At 37.7% G+C, this 21,515-nt stretch overlaps 1 protein-coding gene across 1 annotated transcript in view; it reads left to right on the top strand.

Annotated features, from left to right (window-relative positions):
• The window catches only part of KCNN2 (potassium calcium-activated channel subfamily N member 2), a 177,802-nt gene that overhangs the window by 33,580 nt on the left and 122,707 nt on the right, over window positions 1-21,515 (top strand). The window contains exon 3 of the mRNA XM_082621883.1: window positions 11,882-12,300. Coding sequence (XP_082478009.1) covers window positions 11,882-12,300 — 419 coding nt within the window. The remainder of the gene's footprint in view (window positions 1-11,881; window positions 12,301-21,515) is intronic.

Here is a 21,515-nt window from a genome sequence, read left to right as displayed (position 1 = left end):
ACTCAGTTTACCTCCCTTAAGCAACACTTCTCATTAAGTTCTAGAATATTTTTTCAAAGATATTTTATGCACATACAAAGATGACTATATGTTCTTCCCATAACAAAGCTATACAATTAGTAGCATATAGAATGCCTTTTGTGTTTGTTTGTTAAACTGAGTGACTTTAAGAAAGTAGACCTGCTTTTGCTGCATCCCATAGGTTTTGGGTCGTCATGTCTCCATTGTTATTTGTTTCTAGATATTTTTTGATTTCCTCTTTGATTTCATCAGTGATCACTTCGTTATTAAGTAGTGTATTGTTTAGCCTCCATGTGTTTGTATTTTTTTACAGATCTTTTCCTGTAATTGATATCTAGTCTCATAGCATTGTGGTCAGAAAAGATACTTGATATGATTTCAATTTTCTTAAATTTACTAAGGCTAGATTTGTGACCCTAGATATGATCTATCCTGGAGAATGATCCATGAGAACTTGAGAAAAATGTGTATTCTGTTGTTTTTGGATGGATTGTCCTATAAATATCAATTAAGTCCATCTTGTTTAATGTATCATTTAAAGCTTGTGTTTCCTTATTTATTTTCATTTTGGATGGTCTGTCCATTAGTGAAAGTGGGGTGTTAAAGTCCCCTACTATGATTGTATTACTGTCGATTTCCCCTTTTATGCCTGTTAGTATTTGCCTTATGTATTGAGGTGCTCCTATGTTGGGTGCATAAATATTTACAATTGTTATATCTTCTTCTTGGATCGATCCCTGGATCATTATGTAATGACAATGGAGACACGACGACCCAAAACCTACAGGATGCAGCAAAAGCAGTTCTAAGAGGGAAGTTTATAGCAATACAATCCTACCTTAAGAAACAGGAAACATTTCAAATAAACAACCTAACCTTGCAGCTAAAGCAATTAGAGAAAGAAGAACAAAAAACCCCCAAATTTAGCAGAAGGAAAGAAGTCATAAAGATCAGACCAGAAATAAATGAAAAAGAAATGAAGGAAACGATAGCAGAGATCAATAAAACTAAAAGCTGGTTCTTTGAGAAGATAAACAAAATTGATAAACCATTAGCCAGACTCATCAAGAAAAAAAGGGAGAAGACTCAAATCAATAGAATTAGAAATAAAAAGGAGAAGTAACAACTGACACTGCAGAAATACAAAAGATCATGAGAGATTACTACAAGCAACTCTATGCCAATAAAATGGACAACCTGGAAGAAATGGACAAATTCTTAGAAATGCACAACATTTCAAGACTGAACCAGGAATAAATAGAAAATATGAACAGGCCAATCACAAGCACTGAAATTGAAACTGTGATTAAAAATCTTCCAACAAACAAAAGCCCAGGACCAGATGGCTTCACAGGCGAATTCTATCAAACATTTAGAGAAGAGCTAACGCCTATCCTTCTCAAACTGTTGCAAAATATAGCAGAGGGAGGAACACTCCCAAACCCATTCTATGAGGCCACCATCACCCTGATACCAAAACCAGACAAAGATTTCACAAAGAAAGAAAAATACACCAATATCACTGATGAACATACATGCAAAAATCCTCAACAAAATACTAGCAAACAGAATCCAACAGCACATGAAAAGGATCATACACCATAATCAAGTGGGGTTTATTCCAGGAATGCAAGCATTCTTCAATATATGCAAATCAATCAATGTGATACACCATATTAACAAATTGAAGGAGAAAAACCATATGATCATCTCAATAGATGCAGAGAAAGCTTTCGACATAATTCAACACCCATTTATGATAAAAACCCTGCAGAAAGTAGGCATTGAGGGAACTTTCCTCAACATAATAAAGGCCATATACAACAAACCCACAGCCAACATCGTCTTCAAGGTGAAAACTGAAACCATTTCCACTACGATCAGGAACAAGACAAGTTTGCCCACTCTCACCACTCTTATTCAACATAGTTTTGGAAGTTCTAGCCACAGCAATCAGAGAAGAAAAAGAAATAAAGGAATCCAAATCGGAAAAGAAGAAGTAAAGCTGTCACTGTTTGCAGATAACATGATACTATACATAGAGAATCCTAAAGATGCTACCAGAAAACTACTAGAGCTAATCAATGAATTTGGTAAAGTAGTAGGATACAAAATTAATGCACAGAAATCTCTGGTATTCTTATACACTAATGATGAAAAATCTGAAAGTGAAATTAAGGAAACACTCCCACTTACCACTGCAACAAAAAGAATAAAATATCTAGGAATAAACCTACCTAAGGAGACAAAAGACCTGTATGCAGAAAATTATTAGACACTGATGAAAGAAATTAAAGATGATACAAATAGATGGAGAGATGTACCATGTTCTTGGATTGGAAGAATCAACATTGTGAAAATGACTCTACTACCCAAAGCAATCTACAGATTCAATGCAATCCCTATCAAACGATCACTGGCATTTTTTACAGAACTAGAACAAAAAATTTCACTATTTGTATGGAAACACAAAAGACCCCGAATAGCCAAAGCAATCTTGAGAATGAAAAATGGAGCTGGAGGAATCAGGTTCCCTGACTTCAGACTACATCAGAAAGCTACAGTAATCAAGACAGTATGGTACTGGCACAAAAACAGAAAGATAGATCAATGGAACAGGATAGAAAGCCCAGAGATAAACCCACGCACATATGGTCACCTTATCTTTGATAAAGGAGGCAAGAATATACAGTGGAGAAAAGACAGCGTCTTCAATAAGTGGTGTTGGGAAAGCTGGACAGGTACATGTAAAAGTATGAAATTAGAACACTCCCTAACACCATACACAGTAATAAACTCAAAATGGATTAAAGACCTAAATGTGAGGCCAGACTATCAAACTCTTAGAGGAAAACATAGGCAGAACCCTCTATGACATAAATCACAGCAAGATACTTTTTGACCCACCTCCTAGAGAAATGGAAATAAAAGCAAAAATAAACAAATGGGACCTAATGAAACTTAAAAGCTTTTGGACAGCAAAGGAAACCATAAACAAGACCAAAAGAGAACCCTTAGAATGGGAGAAAATATTTGCAAATGAAGCAAGTGACAGAGGATTAATGTCCAAAATATACAAGCAGCTCATGCAGCTCAATATCAAAAAAACAGACAACCGAATCCAAAAATGGGCAGAAGACCTAAATAGACATTTCTCCAAAGAAGATGATATACAGATTGCCGACAAATACATGAAAGGATGCTGAACATCACTATTCATTAGAGAGATGCAAATGAATACTACAATGAGGTATTACCTCACACTGGCCAGAATAGCCATCATCAAAACAATCTACAAACAATAAATGCTGGAGAGGGTGTGGAGAAAAGGGAACCCTCTTGCAGTGTTGGTGGGAATGTAAATTGATACAGCCACTATGGAGAACAGTATGGAGGTTCCTTAAAAAACTATAAATAGAACTACCGGGCTTCCCTGAGGCACAGTGGCTGAGAGTCCACCTACCAATGCAGGGGACACGGGTTCATGCCCCGGTCTGGGAAGATCCCACATGCCGCGGAGCAGCTGGGCCCGTGAGCCGTGGCCGCTGAGCCTGTGCATCCGGAGCCTGTGCTCCACAGCAGGAGAGGCCACAACAGTGAGAGGCCCGCATACCGCCAAAAAAAAAAAAAAAAGAACTACCATACGACCCAGCAATCCCACTCTTGGGCATATACCCTGAGAAAACCATAATTCAAAAAGAGTCATGTACCACAATGTTCATTGCAGCTCTATTTACAATAGGCAGTACATGGAAGCAGTCTAAGTGTCCATCAGCAGATGAATGGATAAAGAAGATGTGGCACCTATATACAATGGAATATTACTCAGCCATAAAAAGAAACGAAATTGAGTTATTTGTAGTGCGGTGGATGGACCTAGAGTCTGTCATACAGAGTGAAGTAAGTCAGAAGGAGAAAAACAAATACCGTGTGCTAACACATATATATGGAATCTAAGAAAAAAAGAATGTCATGAAGAGCCTAGGGGTAGGACGGGAATAAAGACACAGACCTACTAGAGCATGGACTTGAGGATATGGGGAGGGGGAAGGGTAAGCTGTGACGAAGTGAGAGAGTGGCATGGACACATATACACTACCAAATGTAAGGTAGATAGCTAGTGGGAAGCAGCGGCATGCATGGCACAGGGAGATCAGCTAGGTGGTTTGTGACCACCTAGAGAGGTGGGATAGGGAGGGTGGGAGGGATTTAGGCACAAGATGGAAGAGATATGGGAACATATGTGTATGTATAACTGGTTCACTTTGTTGTAAAGTAGAAACTAACACACCATTGTAAAGCAATTATACTCCAATAAAGATGTTAAAAAAAGTAGACCACTTTCTTAGATAGTATGTAACAATTTTATCATCTTTTTTTTAACAGCATACTATTCCATTTTGTGGACATCTCTAATTTGTTTAATCATCTTCCCTATTAGTGGATATTGAGATTATTTCTAGTCTTTTGCTAATATACAATCAGTGCTGTAACAAAAGATCATACATGTTTGCTCTCACATGGGTAAATATGTCAATAGGACAAATTTCATCTAAGGAAATGAAATTGCATGATCAAAGAGTATGTACATTTATGACCTGATAAATTGCCCTCCCAGGGTTTATACCGATTTACACTTCCCCCTGCAATGTATGAGAGTTCCTGTTTCTCCACACCTTCACTAATATAGTGTGTTATAAAACTTTTAGGTATTGTTCAATATGACAGCTCAAAAACATGGTATCACATTTTCCTCTTATGATTGAAGTTGAGCATCTTTTTTTTTATATAGCTTTAAGAGCTATTTTTAGTTCCTTTTCCATGACCTGCTATTTGTATCCTTTGTTTATTTTTCTGTTAGGCTGCTCATCTCTTTCTTAAGGATTTATAAGAAATTTTATACAGTTGGGGAAATTAGTTTTTTGTGGTAACAGTTGTGAAGAGTTTTTGCATGGTTTGGTGTTTGTCTTTTTTATTCTCTTTGTTATAGTTTTGGCCAGGTGCAGAAAACAAAAGATTAGTGTAGTCAATCCAAAAATGTATCAGTATTTTCTTTTAAGACTCTGGTGTTTTTCTCAGAGTTAAAAGACCTTTCTTACCATAATAGAAAAGAATATGAAAAAGAAAATACATATGTATGTATAACTGAATCACTTTGCTGTACACCTGAAACTAACACAACATTGTAAATCAACTATACTTAAATAAATAAATAAATAAAAGGGCTTCCTTTTAGTGAGCTTGCAAAATAATTCTCACATGATTTCTTCTAACATGTTAATAGTTTCATTTTTACATCGAAATCTTTCCTCCGCCAGGAATTTTTCTTGATGTATTTGCTATGAGGCATCCTTTCAACTTTATGTTTCTCCAGATGGCTGTTTAGTTGTCCCCAAATCATTTTTTAATATACTGTGTTTTCCCCACTGATTTGATTGTCTGCCTTTATAATCCTGTGAAATTCCCAGTGTGTTGGGTCTAGTTTGAACTTTCTGTCCTGTCCCATTGGCCTCTCTGTTATTTTATGTGCCAGTACCACATAGTTTCAATCATTAATTTGTTTAATAATCTATCAGAGCTGCTTCTTCCTATTACTGTTTCTTTTCAGAGTTTTTTTGGCTATTCTACCTATACTTACTTTCTTAACCAATACATGCCTAAATTTTTTCAGAATGATTTTCAAGCACCACTATTTTGCTGAGCACTGCTGTGAATTCTCTACCAGAAAGGAAACCCAGGATATGTAAGACACTGTCCCAGATCAGACCATAGAGCTTTCAACCTCATTGAAGAGGAAAATCATATGTCAAAGGCAGCTGAGGCTTCTCCAGCTGAGCTGGCTGAGCAGAGGTCCCCATACCAGCATGTGACCTGATCACTATGTCAGACCTCTCCCACCTTCTTCCTGCTGATGACTCTCACTGCCAGTTCACTTTGGACAATGAGGTTGAAGTAGATTATGTTTGGAGTATCTGAGCAAATATAAAGCAGTTGCACTGTAAAGTTCAAGCTTGTGGTGGGATATATTCGTAGGGCATATTCTGTTATGCCTACAAGTTACTTTACTCTGGCAAAGACCATTAACCACAGCTCTAGAATTAAAGTAGATGAAACTGTCATGCTTTTGCCCTAAAATCTTTCTTCTTTTATCAACATCAAAATGATAAATGAATATAGAGATGGTTTAATGTGTCATTTTGATTACTTTAACTCCTCCACAAGTTAGCCTAAAAGAGATCATATATATATATTATATGGACCATATGGAATGTAATGGGAGTATTTTTACAGTTGGATTTTAACTTGACATGGAATCAGATGATGAAAAACTGTGATGTTTAGAGTGTTTTCATTTTCTGTATAGAATATTGAATACATGTACATAGCTCTGAATTTGGTAAGTATTATTTTACAGTTAATAATTGACAGCCCTCACCCTTGACTCCAAAAATAACACATTCTTTTCTTCCTACTTCACAGAAGGGCTTGACGTTCCAGCTGCCCTCCGCATTTGGGGTTCCTCAGGACTTGGCCTTGTGTCCTGTCCTCTTCATTTTCTCTAATTTTTCTTTTGATCTCATAAAACTACCTAAATACTGACACCTTCCAAATTTATTTCAATAGTCCAGACTTCTCCTCTGAGTGACTTACATATCCTGCTGCCTACTTGGCATCTATACTCAGATGACAGTGGCCAAAATGGAACCACCCCACTCCTTGCATCCAACCCATTATATTCAGGAAGTGGTACAGACATCCACTGTGTTTGACAGAGTAGAAACTCAGTTATCTATGATTCTTTTTTTATTTTTAATCACTCCCACATTCAGCCCATCGGCAAATTCTAGCAAGATCTCCAAACTATATTTCTAATGCACCCACTATATTCATTTCCATGGCAACCCCTACTCACCCTGGTCTAGGTCGGGGGGATACTAACTACAAATAATCAGATGCAATAGAACTTCCTAACTAGTATCCTCCCTTGTAATCTCTGGTTTTCCCACAGCAGTAGGATCAGACCTTTTATCTGTAAATCACATCATGTCACTCCTCTGCCTAATACCTTTCAGTGAGTTTCCACTGCACTTGGACTGAAATCCAGTCTTGACACTATGGCCAACAAGGTCCTGCATGTCTGGTCCATCTTTGGCTCTTCAAGCTCATCTCCTTTCACTCTGCCCCTTGATTGTTAACTTTCAGCCACTCTGGTGTTCTTTCATTTCCTTAAGCATGCTAAGCTTTTATAGCCCATGGCCTTTACATGTGCTATTTCCTCTGCCTAGAATGTTCTTCTCCTGGCAGTTTATATGACTGGCTTTTCTCTTTGTCCAGGTGTTGCCTTAAATGGTACTTCTCAAAATGTCTTCCCTGATGACCACATCTGCTGTCACCACCAATTTATTGTTCTTTATTTCATCTCTTATTTGTTTCCTTCATTGCAGTATCCACAGGCATAATTACTTCATTAAATTGCTTTAGGTCTGCTTTTTTGATTTTTTTCTTTCTTTCCTGGTGAAAGTTAGTTCCATGGGGCAGACTCTCTGCTATAAATCCTACTGTGTGGCTAGTATGTAGCACAGTGCCTGGCACATAGTAAGTATTCAGTACACTGAATATTTAGTAAATAAATGAATAAACAAAGGAGTAAGCAGCAATTAAGGGTAGGGATTATGTGAAAAATAGAGGAAATATTTCTTTCTTAACTTTGGCATTGAAGTATGTGCTGTGATAAAACCAAGAATTAAAATCATTTTAGGTGTTGATTAAACCCCTGATAGTAGAAAGCAACTACACGATAGAAATTTTCTCTGGGGACGTTACTGAACGTGTTATGGAATTGCAAAATTATGCTGCTGCAATGCCTGAACATTTAATAGGATGTGTTCTGTATCAATTTGGAAAATGTCATAGATTTATTTCACTTATGTTCTGCATTAGTATTCTCATCTCCCATGAGCATGTATCATTAGCGTTAGGACCTGTCCAGTGATTAGTTAATCAATATTAACTGAGAAATAGCAAGGTAGTTCATTTTCCAAGAGTTTATTATTCTCTACTAGGTAGATGTGGATCCTGCCCTCAAGGAGCCTCACAGACAAGTAGGGGTGACAATCTGATAAAAAAATCCCTATTGTCCTCTGTGGCAGCAGCAATACGAGGCACATACAGGGATCGTGGTGTAACAAAGTGGGGGGGTTTGCAGATTTGTCTGGGGCCTGGACAGTGTCCCAAAGGAGGTGACTGTGGAATTGGTCTTAAAGGAATAAGAATTTGCTAGGTGGAAAGACTTTCCAGTCCTTAAGACAGAATGTACAAGGACATAGAGGCACAATTAAGGTAGTATGTTCTGAAATCTGCAACCAGAGGAAAATGTAAGAAGAGTAACGGGCAATGAGATTGAATAGATAGGCAAATCCAGATTGCTGAATGGGGGGCTTGGAATGGTTTTAATCTTGATGGCAAGGTTATATAATTTACGTTTTCAGGTCATTGGAGGATGGAGGTTGGCTTCCAGTAGGAGGAATCTGGTGGTGGAGATAAAAGGCAGGGAAGAGATCACCTAGGAAAGTACAGAAAGAAGAGTCAGAGATGGACCTCAGTAGAGCAGGGGCACTTGAATGGGGAGGAGGAAGGTGCCTTTTAAGGAAACTGAGATGGGTTCTTTAGCATGGCGGCAGATGAAAAAAGCAATATGTCACATAAGCCAAGAAAAAAGATCTTTTTTAGGAAGGAAGGAGTGATTTATATCAGACAGATCAAGTGAGATAAAAATTAAGATGGAAGGACCAGATCTCATAATTAAGGTATTTTGAGTGACCCTTAGCAAGAGCTATATTGGTGGGGTGATGAGGACAGAAGCCCCATGGGGGTGTTGAGGCCTGAAAGAAAAGTGAGAAAATGAACACCGCTTAGGGCAGACATAGAGCCAGTGGGGGTCCTTGTTTGTTTGTGTTGCTTTGATTTTAATGAACAGTACAGATTTGAACTTGCTTGTATACTCTGCTGAGAGGGAGAAAACACAGGAACTAGGCTGTCAGTGCAGGAGAACTGGGTTTTCATGTAACATTGCTTTAAATAGGTGGAACAAAAGAGAAGGGAAATAAGGAGAAAAGGTGAGATGTGCATGAGTTTGTGGCTGAAGTCTAAAATAGAGATATTTCTGATACTGGGGGAAAGTGTACTGACAGGGGAACAAAATTGGCTCTAGAGGAGAAAGATGATTGTTCAGGGCAGAAGCTCTAGGGAGCTGGGGCATGATCACAGGGATGCTAAGGGTTCAGCTGAGTTTGAAGGCACAGGCATGTGGTGACCCCAGCCCACCTGCAGGTCTTAGATGTAAAGTTACCAGGGCAGGTCCACCAGAATATAAAGGAGAAGGCTGCTGAGAATACCGATGACATAATGGTTGAAGTGATGGTAAAGAATAGAGAGAACCAGCCTAGTTAGGGAAGTGAACAGAGGGGTCAATGAAAAGGGGCCTGGAAAAAGAGAGTAGCCTGAGGTCAGAGGAACAAGCGCTCTCTAAGTGATGGGAGGAGGGCCAGGCCTAGAAAGACATGAGACTGGAAGTAATATTTGAGAATTATACATTTCTTTACCACTGACCTGGGAAGGTACTCATTCTGCACTTAAGCTGCTGTTGCCCAGAATGGTGTGGGCAAAGCCTGTCTTGGAATTGTGCTCAGCCGGAGTCTTGGTGCTTGGTACTTCTTTTGGGGGTGGATTTGATGTTTTGCCAAGTCGTTCAGAGCCATGTTTGGTGAAGAAAGTAGACAAACTGGGTAATACCATTTTCGGTAGAAATGGAAATGTAGATTTAAATAACAATACTGTTTTTCTTACGTGACTTATACTAGGCCCTGATAGCAGTTAACAAAGAGAGCCGCGATAGCATCTCTAGAATATACAGAGCCTCTCAAAGGAACTAGTTGGAGGGATACATTCTTTTGAACATAAACACCTTAAAATATTTTGGGGTCACATTCCTTTAGAGTTATAAAGTACCCAGTAAATACTTACTGATATAAAGTTTAGAAGATGTCTACCATTATTTCTATACAATCTTTTGTATATCTTTATTAATGAAACCCTTTATGCCAACGTGGTATTGAAAGTGGTGAACTGAACAGGAATATTTATATAGCCAACTTGGCAGCTTTATTTATGATCTGTTGCTTTATTGGACACTGGAAAGTCTAATTTGTACTGTCTGTTAGCATTTATTTATCAAACACTTTGAGGTCCCTAGATAAAAAGATATAATAAAGGCATACCCAAAGCCATTATGTTACCATAACTTAATTTGTTAAAATTTTGACAAGAGATTCTGCTTATTCTCTAACTTTTTGAAGTACCAGAAAGAAGTGATCATTTTTGTCCTCAAATTCCTGTCCTTGCAAAGTAGCGTTGATGGCAGTGTTTGAACAACAGCATGGGCAGTAGCTATGACCTGCAGAATAATTATCCTAGAATGGGAATTTGTAACCATTTAAGTGGTGGGAAAATGACTCTTTTTTGACCCTACAGGATCAGAGATCATAGAATCTAGTCATCCTGGGGGTCTGCTCAGCCGACTTCCTTTGTGACTCACTTACCTGAGAACACACTGTTCTCACTTGAGTTGCTTTCATCTCATGCTTTCTACATAAGTTGGCTACTTACCAAAAGGCAAAGAATATGTCATCTTTCTCAGTGGGGGAGCACTGTCAGCATTCTGGGCAGACAGGTCTTTTTTGTGCGTGGGACTCTTAGAATCGCAGCCTGCTTGGCACCGCTGGCTTCCTGGCTCTAAATGCCAGTAGCCTTCACAAGTCACTGAGGCAGTCAGAAATGTCACCACACATTTCCAGATGCCTTTGGTTGTTTATGGACTAGAGCCTGGGGGACTTGTTTACTGAACAACCAGCGAAGACAGGAAACATTCTTTTCTGTTCCTTTTATGGTCGGTCGGTCTATCTGTCTGTCTATCTCTCGTCTATCTATCTCCTTTTTCTTTCTTTTCTTTTTGTTTTCTTTCATTGTGGAGTGAAGAATGACAGAAATAGGAAAAAGGAAACTGAGAAAGAAAGATGGAAAACAAATTAATAATCCAAGGGAAGGCTATGGGAGAGCAGAAGAAAAGAGAAAAAATAGAGCAGGAGCGAGGAAGCTGGAAGAAATGTTTTTGCCACATTTGACTATGGTCCCTTGTGATTTCCTCTCGGAAGCCAAGAATAAGATTTCCTTTAAGAACACTCAGACATTGTTGCATTATAGGGTATAATTGATTGCAGAGGCACTGTAAATAGATTTCACTGAGAATATGACTAGAATTGTGCAAGGTTTAGATCCAGACCCTGAAAGAGGAGAGCAAACTTGTTATAAAGCAAGTCCTTCTGACTTCATCTAAGGAGGAGATACATTACTGACAGGCCCAAGCCCCTTATTTTAAAATGATGTCACTAACGTGATTGTCCAGGGGCACGGACTCCAAAATATCTTCGGCTCCTGTATAGCAAGTTTGTAATTTTAATTGTTAACAAAATAAAGTTCTCCTTTTGTGCCAATACCATTTTCTTAAAATAGTGTACCTGGCTAGCATTTATTTATTTATTATTTTAAAATTTATTTATTTATTTATTTATCTATTTATTTATTTTTGGCTGCATTGGGTCTTCATTGCTGCACGCGGGCTTTCTCTAGTTGTGACGAGCGGGGGCTACTCTCCGTTGCGGTGCGCGAGCTAGCATTTAGAAGTTATGACCTAGAGCTCGCCATGATTGCTAAAAGTCACCTGTTATGTATTTTAAAAATCTGCACTAACACTTGTGGACCATTCATGCCATACTGAAGCTGATTTTCTACTTTATTTTTTCAGTTGTTCATGGTGGACAATGGAGCAGATGACTGGAGAATAGCCATGACTTATGAGCGTATTTTCTTCATCTGCTTGGAAATACTGGTGTGTGCTATTCATCCCATACCTGGGAATTATACGTTCACATGGACGGCCCGGCTTGCCTTCTCCTATGCCCCATCCACCACCACCGCTGATGTGGATATTATTTTATCTATACCAATGTTCTTAAGACTCTATCTGATTGCCAGAGTCATGCTTTTACACAGCAAACTTTTCACTGATGCCTCTTCTAGAAGCATTGGAGCACTTAATAAGATAAACTTCAATACGCGTTTTGTTATGAAGACCTTAATGACTATATGCCCAGGAACTGTACTCTTGGTTTTTAGTATCTCATTATGGATAATTGCCGCATGGACTGTCCGAGCTTGTGAAAGGTAAGTTTGTTTCTTTTCCTGAGAACATAATTTGTCTTATGGTGTCCTTGAAAGTGGGAGAAAGAACACATTTTGGACTAGAGGCATGTAGAGACTCACTCTTGAAAATCTGGGGTTCTCTAATGGGCTTCTTTTAAATGAGTGCGACAGAACTTTTCTTAAGATACCTTGCATACAGCAATGTCTTGATGATTATGTATTTTCTTTTCTAATTTAATCAGTTTTCAGTAGAGGGCTGCTTTTATAATCCTTGTCAAAACTTGGAGACCTACAAATTGCATAGGAGACTTCCATCGGAAACATTTGTTTAATGGTAATACTGAATCATTTTGGCACCTCTTTGGTTATAGTATTGATTATTGTTGAGACAGAAATCCAGTGGAAAAGTGGGGATGCAAGATGTCTGAACTTTAGGGAATGTCTCAAAGTGGTTTGTTGATTGTAGTGCTATTTATAATAGTGTTCATGTGATTACTGATAAGGGGCTTATATGTGTATATTTGGTCTTATTGACCTCTCAACAGTTAGTGAAAAGAGACTGTGTGTATTTGTTTTATTGTCTGAAGAGCTCTGGTGGTGTAGAGCCTAGACCGTCTCAGAACTCAGGAACTGTTCAGTGAGTCTAGGTTAATCAGTTAGAGCACCTGTGATGTTCACCTTGCCATTTAACAAACAAGCAAAAATAGATTTGTTACGTAAACAGGAGGAACTCTATCATAATGAGGGGGGAACCTCTTGTGACCTTGGTGAAGAAAATTCCAGTTGAAATTAGCAATAGACATATAGGAATGACTTAGGAGTTTATAGAACTGTTAAGTATTAGGATGTTGGTGTTTGTAGTAGCTAGGTATTTTTAAATTTAGTTTTTGAAAATCAAACATTCAGATACACACACACAAATAGTTTAACAAAGGAAATATCTGTATGAGAATTGTTGCAAAAATAGCAAACTCAGAACACACCTCACCCATATCTACTTTCCAGAAGCAATCACTTTAAATTCCTTTAGCCATTTCTTTAGTAATTGCTTTCCATATTTCTAAATGGCATTGCTTATTTGCTACCTTTAGACTTTCATCTAGATTTTTAAGGAAGTTGGAGTTTTAGTTTTCTTTCACTTTCATGTACACACTTTCCCGACTCTACCCACCAAAAAAGTAATTTTTCTTCTCAGTAAGTTATGTAAATACCAATAATCTGTATTGCATATTTACATTATTATGACTATGCGAACTGCACTTGTAGTTGAACTATGTAGTATATTATAAACATTTTGCCTTTTCTGCACATTTTTAAAATTTTCTCTGGAATTAATAATTGCCTCTTTTTATTTGCTCAGTTTTCTATATTGGATTTATATATTGGGGAAAATCTATCCATTTCACCTTGAACTTGAATTTCTGGATACTTTGTAAACTCCATCGTATTGGGGATTTCCTTTGCCTTGTTTGTATGTTGAGTACCTTTTTTCTTGAACCTCATTTCTCCCTCTTTCTTCATTTATTCCCTCATTTTGGAAACTCCATCCTCCAGTAGCTTCTGAGGAAAGGTACTGGGTGAGAGAGATATTTTTTGAGAACTTGCAGGTATGGCAGCATTCATTCTTGTCTCTTGCTTCATTGATCACTGGGCTGGATAGAAAACTCTAGATTGAAAAGCACTTTCTCGCAGAATATTGAAGACTTCATTTTCTTCTGGCATCCAAGGTCCAGCAGTCTGATACTATTCTCATTTTTTAATCCCCCCCTTTTTTTTTCTGGAAGCTTTTAGAATCAGTGATCTAAAATTGCACCAGGGTATATCATGGTGTGATTCTATTTTAATCCAGTGGGCCTGTTCAATCTTGGAATTAATTTCCTTCAGTTCTTGGAAATTTTCTTGAATTATTTAATGATTTTTGTTCCTGTTTTTTTGTTTATGGGTATTGGCCCTTCTTTTTTAGTTTTTTCTTATTTCCTTCTGTATTGTCTTCCATCTCTGTTTTCCCTTCATATATGGAGGATAACCTCAATTTATCTTTCAAACTCTTTCTTTTGGAATTTTATTTCTTCTTTACTGTGTATTAATTTTCAAAGCCTCATATTTGATCCTCAAATGCCCATTTTTTAAACTAGCATCATGGTTTCTTTTCATAGATGTACTGTTTTATTTCTCTAGATATATTAATGATAATGTTTGAAATTTTTCCCTTTGTATATTTTTTGTTTCCCCAAAGATGTATTTTTCTGGGGTTTGTTTTGTTTGTTTGTTTTTGGTTTTGGCTTCTGTCTGTTTTAGAAGCTTTCCTTAAGTATTTAAGTAACCTTAGCTGTCCACTCATACTTAAGATTGAGGCACTAAAGACCTGATTAGAAGCTTTCTGTACACATCTAGAACTGTCGACTGTGGACTTCACTACAGGGTAATTTGGGTGGGTGCATGGAACACTGGTTTCAGTATCTTTACATATTTTTATTTTTCTCTGAACAATCCAGCTGGCTCATGGGAAGTGTTTTTTACTGTCCTGCCATGAAAGTGGATGCTTGGGTGGCAGTGTTCTGGGAACTGAAAGATGGGGCAAAGAAGGGGTCTCAGCAGTTAATATGTGAACATGTATTTATCTTCCTAGTTGCAATGGAATAGGCTTACTCTCTCCAGTGCTTAACGCCCTGCAGTCAGCCCATAGACCTTGTGTTTTACCTCTCCAGACAATATATCTGCAGACTTCTTCCAGGTTGGCAAAAGGCATTACCAGTTACACAGAGTGGAAGAGGGAATGTAGATGTCTAACTGCTTTTATGCAGTATTTGAACCTGTCCTCACGTTGAAAGCTCTGTCATTTATCTCCTCTTATAGAGGTACTGGTGCCGAGAATTCCTGAGTCTTTGGTGTGTGTGTGTAGGCAGGGGCAAGGTTGCTGGTTCTCAGTGCAAATATGGTTGCTTCCTGACTTTTCCCCACTGCTGGTCTAGAATTCTCTTTTTTCAAGCTATCACTGGTCAGTTGGCTTTCTAGCTACTTTATTACCGTCTTGTCACTCATAACCCCTGTGGGGTTGTGCTTTTTTTTTGTTTTCTAGTCATTTTAAGGGGGTCTAGGGAGGGAGCTGAGGCCAGCATGTTTGGTGAGTCCACCTGCTTTTATGAGAAATTTTGTAGTGACTAGTGTTTAATATTATGTACCTGAATCTTTTTTAGGACTTCTCTACATAAATATGCCATTTGAGATTTTAAAGTTTTTCCTTTTAAATAAAGGTAGACTGCTTATGGTAATGCTTTGTTTCCTAGTAATCATGGTATTTAGAGGCTTGTCATATTTTCTGGAGCAGCTGTACCTATAAAGTTTCAAGAATAAATATGGAAAACCTTAGTTGATATACCTATTTAGTTTATGAAGATTACTCTTCCTTAAATGTTGTGCATAACAACATAACAATGGAGATAAAAGCATAATTGAACAACACATACACTTATATGGGTGGTCCCTAGTGCATCTGCTTCCCAAGGGCCAATTCAATAACACAGCTTCAAAATCGTGCACATGTCATTCATTTTCTTTTCAAAATTGTTCATCTTAGCTTTTTAACCCATTGTCCCTAAACACAGAAAGCCTGAGGCAAGCTGTGCCAAACCTTCTCACAACCCAAAGTATGTGTGCTTTTTAACGTGCTGAGATTGTTAGATGATGGATCATCCTTGTTTTCATATAAAAAGGCACGAGAAAGTGAAAATTCTCTGTTTCATATCAAGAATGAGAGTCTGCAGCCAACAGTTACCTAAAGGGAAAAAATCCATGGGTTGGGGAAGGGAAAGAGCCCACAGCCATGACTGGGACAATCATGGGATTTAGTCCCAGTAGTGCAATTTAGGGGCTCAGTGACCTCGGGTCAACCAGCTTGCTTCTTTTTGCCTTGGATTCTTCATTGCAAACTACATGGATTGACAAGCTTTTCTCTTCCAAAGATAATATATTATAATTGTACAAGTGTTGAGAAGAAAATCATTCACCAGTATTGTGATAGTAGGAGATTTTCCACATTCTGTTTTTCATTAAACTTCCCATTTTGCTGCACACAATCTCTAGACTGTAATGTGTAAGATACAAAGATATTTTTTAAATTTGCTTTGTTTTTCCAAGTTAATTTTGAACATGTGTAGCCTGCAACTTTCACTTCCTTAGATGTTTACTCTCTGGCCTTCCTTCTGGCCATCCATCCTTCTCTCCTTCCTTCCTTTCCTTTGTGAAATCTGCAATACTTAAATATAATACACAACTCACTTATTATTTGGTTTGGAATTTGGATTTGAATGAGCTCCACCAGGTCCATCTTTGATTCATCCAAATATTCCCTATAAAGGGGGATTCACACCTGACAGAAATTCTCTTCTTAGTTTATTAGAATAACTCTAAAAATATTTTTTAAAGGAGAGATTTTGAGAGAGAGAGAGAAAGGCAGATGGCTTTCTGGAGCAGTTTGTTTTGCAAAACTATCTGTCTCCGTCTACTGAGCACAGCACATCTAGAGGTTTCTGGAAAATATTCTCCACTAATGAGGAGGGCATCCTATAGGAGGCATCTATTCCTGATGGTATTACTTTCCCTGGCAGATCATGCACCTCTGATTTACCTATAAGTTATAAGAACTCTTTTTTTTCTTTTCTTTTTCTTTCTTTTCTTTTTTCCCTCCCTCCCTTCCTTCTCCCTTTCTCCCTTTCTCCCTTCCTTCCTTCCTTTCCCCCTCCTTCCCTCCCTCCCTTCCTTCTTCCTTTCTCCCTCCCTCCCTCCCTTCTCCCTTTCTCCCTTCCTTCCTTCCTTTCCCCCTCCTTCCCTCCCTCCCTCCCTCCCTCCCTTCCTTCCTTTCTTCCTTCCTCCCTTCCTTCCTTCCTTCTTTCCTTTCTCCCTCCCTCCCTTCCTCCCTCCCTCCCTTCTTCCTTCCATCTCCCTCTCTCTCTCTCTCTCTTGCTCTTGCTCTCTTTCTCTCTTTGATTAGAGGAAGCAGAGCAGGAAGTGTCTGACATTATTTCTGTGCCCTACACTTGTCAGGAGGAGGCTGCCCCAGACCAGATTACAATATCCCTTCTCTCTCTGATTCTGGTCTGGCCTTGTGTTGAGGTGACATCAGGCCTGCAAAGAACACTCCCTTTTAAAGCAGGCTGGAAAGTGTGGCCTGAGGCTGTTCAGGAGAAACTTCAGGAACATTTATATTTTAGAAGAAGTCTGACTTCCAGAGCTTGTGGTCCTGAAAATTGGGAATTACCCTATCCTGACCTAATCTTTTTGAGGCTTCGCTGGCTCTGTAAAGATGGCATAGGTGAATTGTTCATCCCAAAGTGTGTTTCACTGGACACTGTTTTGGAGGAAGGTTAGTAGCTGTTTTACAAGGGGTAGGACTGGATACCATGGGCCAGTGCTGTATTACATAAAGAAGAGTGTTTTGTTTTTTTTCCTTTTTACTTCTCAGAGCATTTAATATGTGAATGTGCATTGAGAATATCCAAGAGGGGAGAAGAACATTTGTTTAGCCAACATAGTACTATGTCAACACTGAAGTTTCCAAAGGTTATAGAAAGGGGTTGTAACTTTCTATACAGTTTGAAAATTTTTTAGAAATGTTTCTTGGTTCAATATATTCTTTTTATTTTTCTACAAGTTTTATATTGTGGGAGAGGAGCCAACTTTAGGATGGAGAGGAAGAAGGGGAAAGAAAGGCAAACTGGGAGCTTCGTTGGCAATGTTACCAAGCAGAAAAGTGACATTGTAGAAATGTGTAATAAACTAGGCATGCTGGCACTGTTTCTGTGTCTGGAAAAGATTCCTTTAGTTAAGACATTAGTAGCTAAAAACACTCTTTTTATTCATCTCATTGTTTTAATCTAAGAACATTTGTGTGCATTAACTAATAGGCAGTAGTTAGAGTAAATTTTCTAAAAATGACTTAAGAATGCTTTGCTTTTTTTTCAAAGTGGGAAAATTAGAGAAGCAAACAGTGAAATTTATTTTGAATAGCTTCTAGTAATCTAAACTGCATTTTAGGTGGATTAAGAATAAATTCTTTCCATCACTAAAAACAGATGAAAACATATTTGGTATTTATTTTTTAAATTTTCCAAGGCAACCTGAGGAGTGGAGTTTGAATTGTGTTTAGAATCTACTATTCAGTGTCTTAAAAGCATGTTTCATTTCTTCCATTAACCAATTTAGCCTTTTTTTAAAAATTCTGTCACTAATGGTCACATTGCATTCTTATTAATTGCTTGGAAGGTGATTTCTGAAATGCAGTTGAAACTTATTTTATTATAACATAGAATGTTATATCCTATGTCAAATCATGCCCCATAATGAAACTTTATACACCATATATTTCATATAAAATAGCTGTTTTTAGCACAAGAATTGGTTATGTCTTCAGACATCAGTATTATGAAGGAGGCCTTGCTAAGGAAAGTCCTTGTAGGATTAGAATACCTTATTTTGTAACTAAACAGCTTTTTATACTCTTAACACCAATTCATAGAGGATATCTGATTTAGGCCTCCATTTTCTATTGAATGTGGGCCCTGAATATCATCTAAATTTTGTACATACTAAGGTAAAATGAATACCCTTATTCCTGAGAATCAATAAAGCCAAATTATAGAATGGTAGTTATTTACATCTAGGAAATTAATTAACCATTGTGGTGGTTACCATTTTATAAGTAGGTGTGAACCTGTTACTCTCAAATCATATACATTGTGACTTCCTCTATATAGAGGCCAATTTTACATAAAACTGAACTTTAAGTTTCAATATGTGATAAACTATTTAGGATGATTAAATGATGTAAGTTCTAATTTTCAAGTTTCTCGTTTCAAAAAAGTTTTCATTTGCTTTATTTTTTTAATGTGATATAAGCCAGTTTTTCAAGAAGGAGAGGTAGCTGGGATCTGAAAGTTTCATTTGTTCTATTTATTTATTTATTTATTATTTATATAGGATCACATGTAGGGGGATGCGAAATGAGAGGCTACACTTTTAGAACATGAGCTTGTTTTCTTGATCTGCCATCTATGATTTATTTTTTACATTTTTAGGAGACTCACTCAAAGGCCCACCCTTTTTCAAGCCCTGATCCCCAGAGATGCCTCATTTCCTGTTGATTTACTTAAATTTGAAGCATGTTACTTGTCATCAAGTTTCTTCAGTAGTTGTAAAAGTAGTCATAAACTATGCATCCTGCTGGCACCTTGATTTATTACAGTATCCTGGATAATTAGATTATTTCTTACCACTTCAAGTTTCAGCTGTTGCTAGGTAAAGTCTACGCATTTCATCAATGTGTTTGTAATTTATGGATGATGGTCATGTAATACCTTGTAAACTTATACTTCCAGGGTCTGATTCGTATATACAGATGTAGCATTTTCAGGCCCATAAATGAGTCACAACTTTAAAATGGGCCCTTTCAAGTTATAAAAGTCTGCAGTTTGAAAGCATTCATCATGCATCTGTGCCTTGCAAAGCATCGGTGCTCAATGTAATGTTTGCCAAATAAATTGGTTGTTAAAGTCTTACAGAAAGCAAGCCAGTACTCTCTCAAGCGTGATTTTCTCTTCATTCCTATGTAGATAGGGTTTGTTTTTTGGTCTACCTCCTGAGACAACAATAAGGATTAATATTTGTTGGCAAGATGCTTTGAGATTCTGTTTCCATGAGTACAGTTTGAAAATACCAGCAATGGTTATGTTCAAGCAGAAAAAGTGAGAAGCCAAACAGCTTAGAAATCCAACTTCGTTGACCTAGTCTGTTCATCACAGTCCTCCCATCCTGACATCCATGCCAATGTCCAGATTTTATGCAGTATGGGTTCTGAGAGTCTTCCCATTTTGGAAAACCTTTTAGGTCATCCATATAGTACATTACACAGGGTGTGTGTATGCAGTTCTGGGCAGCGTCCTCCTTCTCTCCAGCTTCAGAATGACTGTGCCAGATAAAAAGAAAGAACATAAAGTCTAAATGTAGATGTCCCAACATTCAAGCTATTTTGTCTTTAAGAAAATTAATATATGTCTTAGACATCAATGGGGCTTGATTGGCAAAAACTCAAGTGTTCCCTACTTGCCTGCCTGAAGGATTTTCTACGTTCTGTTTCTTTTTAAAGCTTATATCCTTTATTTTTTAGTTGTATCTTCCTTTTAAATTTAATTTTTATTTTATATTAGAGTTAGTGGATTTACAATATTGTGTTAGTTTCAGGTGTACAGCAAAATGATTCAGTTATACATATACATATATCCATTCTTTTTCAGATTCTTTCCCCATATAAGTTATTACAGAATATTGAGTAGAGTTCCCTGTGCTTTACAGTATGTCCCTGTTGATTACCTATTTTATATATAGTAGCGTGTATATGTACATCCAAACTCCTAGTTTATCCCTCCCTCCCACCTTTCCCCTTTGACAAGCATAAGTCTGTTTTCAAAGTTTGTGAGTCTGTTTCCGTTTTGTAAATAAGTTCATTTGTATCTTTTTTTAAGATTCCACCTATGAGTGATAGGTGGAATCTCTGTCTGTCTTACTTCACTTAGTATGATAACCTCTAGGTCTACCCATGTTGGTGCAAATGGCAAATTTTCATTCTTTTTTATGGCTGAGTAATATTCCATTGTATATACGTACTACATCTTCGTATCCCTTATATCATTTATTTTTAACGCTACTGTATTGAAAAATAGCACTAGAATAACAAAAGAAATTGAAGAACAAAAAGTGCCTTTATATGTGATAAAATGTACAAATTTTGAACATTTATAGAGTTTGGACAAATCTGCCTTCCATTATAATGTTAAACTTTTATAGCCTTAGTACAGTTCAGTGGGCTTGCTTAGTGTTATGAGAATTCAGTTAGGGAATGAGGTGGGTGTTAGAATTGTATCCCAAAGCTGGTGTTGTGGTATAGAGCACCAGCTGTTCACAGGAGGGCTGCTTGGCTTGACTCCCTTCAGAGGGACTGGATGAACTGTGTCCCTCCTGCTTGCCAACCTGCCTGACCAGAATCTGGTCTATTGATGCTTCCTGAGGCCCCGCAGAGGGGATTGTCAATCCTTGAATTCCCCCAGTCTGCCATGTTCAGCCCTGTTTTGTCCCTGATTCAGAATCCCATGGATTAATAAATAGTCTGATCACTGCCAAATTCCTAGGGATGTTGGAAAAGGCCCAGTCATCAAATATTTAAACATAGCATGGTGGCAAAGTCA

This window comes from Mesoplodon mirus, assembly GCF_964341445.2.
Source record: "Mesoplodon mirus genome assembly, chromosome: 5".
NCBI lineage: Eukaryota > Metazoa > Chordata > Mammalia > Artiodactyla > Ziphiidae > Mesoplodon > Mesoplodon mirus.
This window is presented reverse-complemented; position numbering and strand designations above follow the sequence as displayed.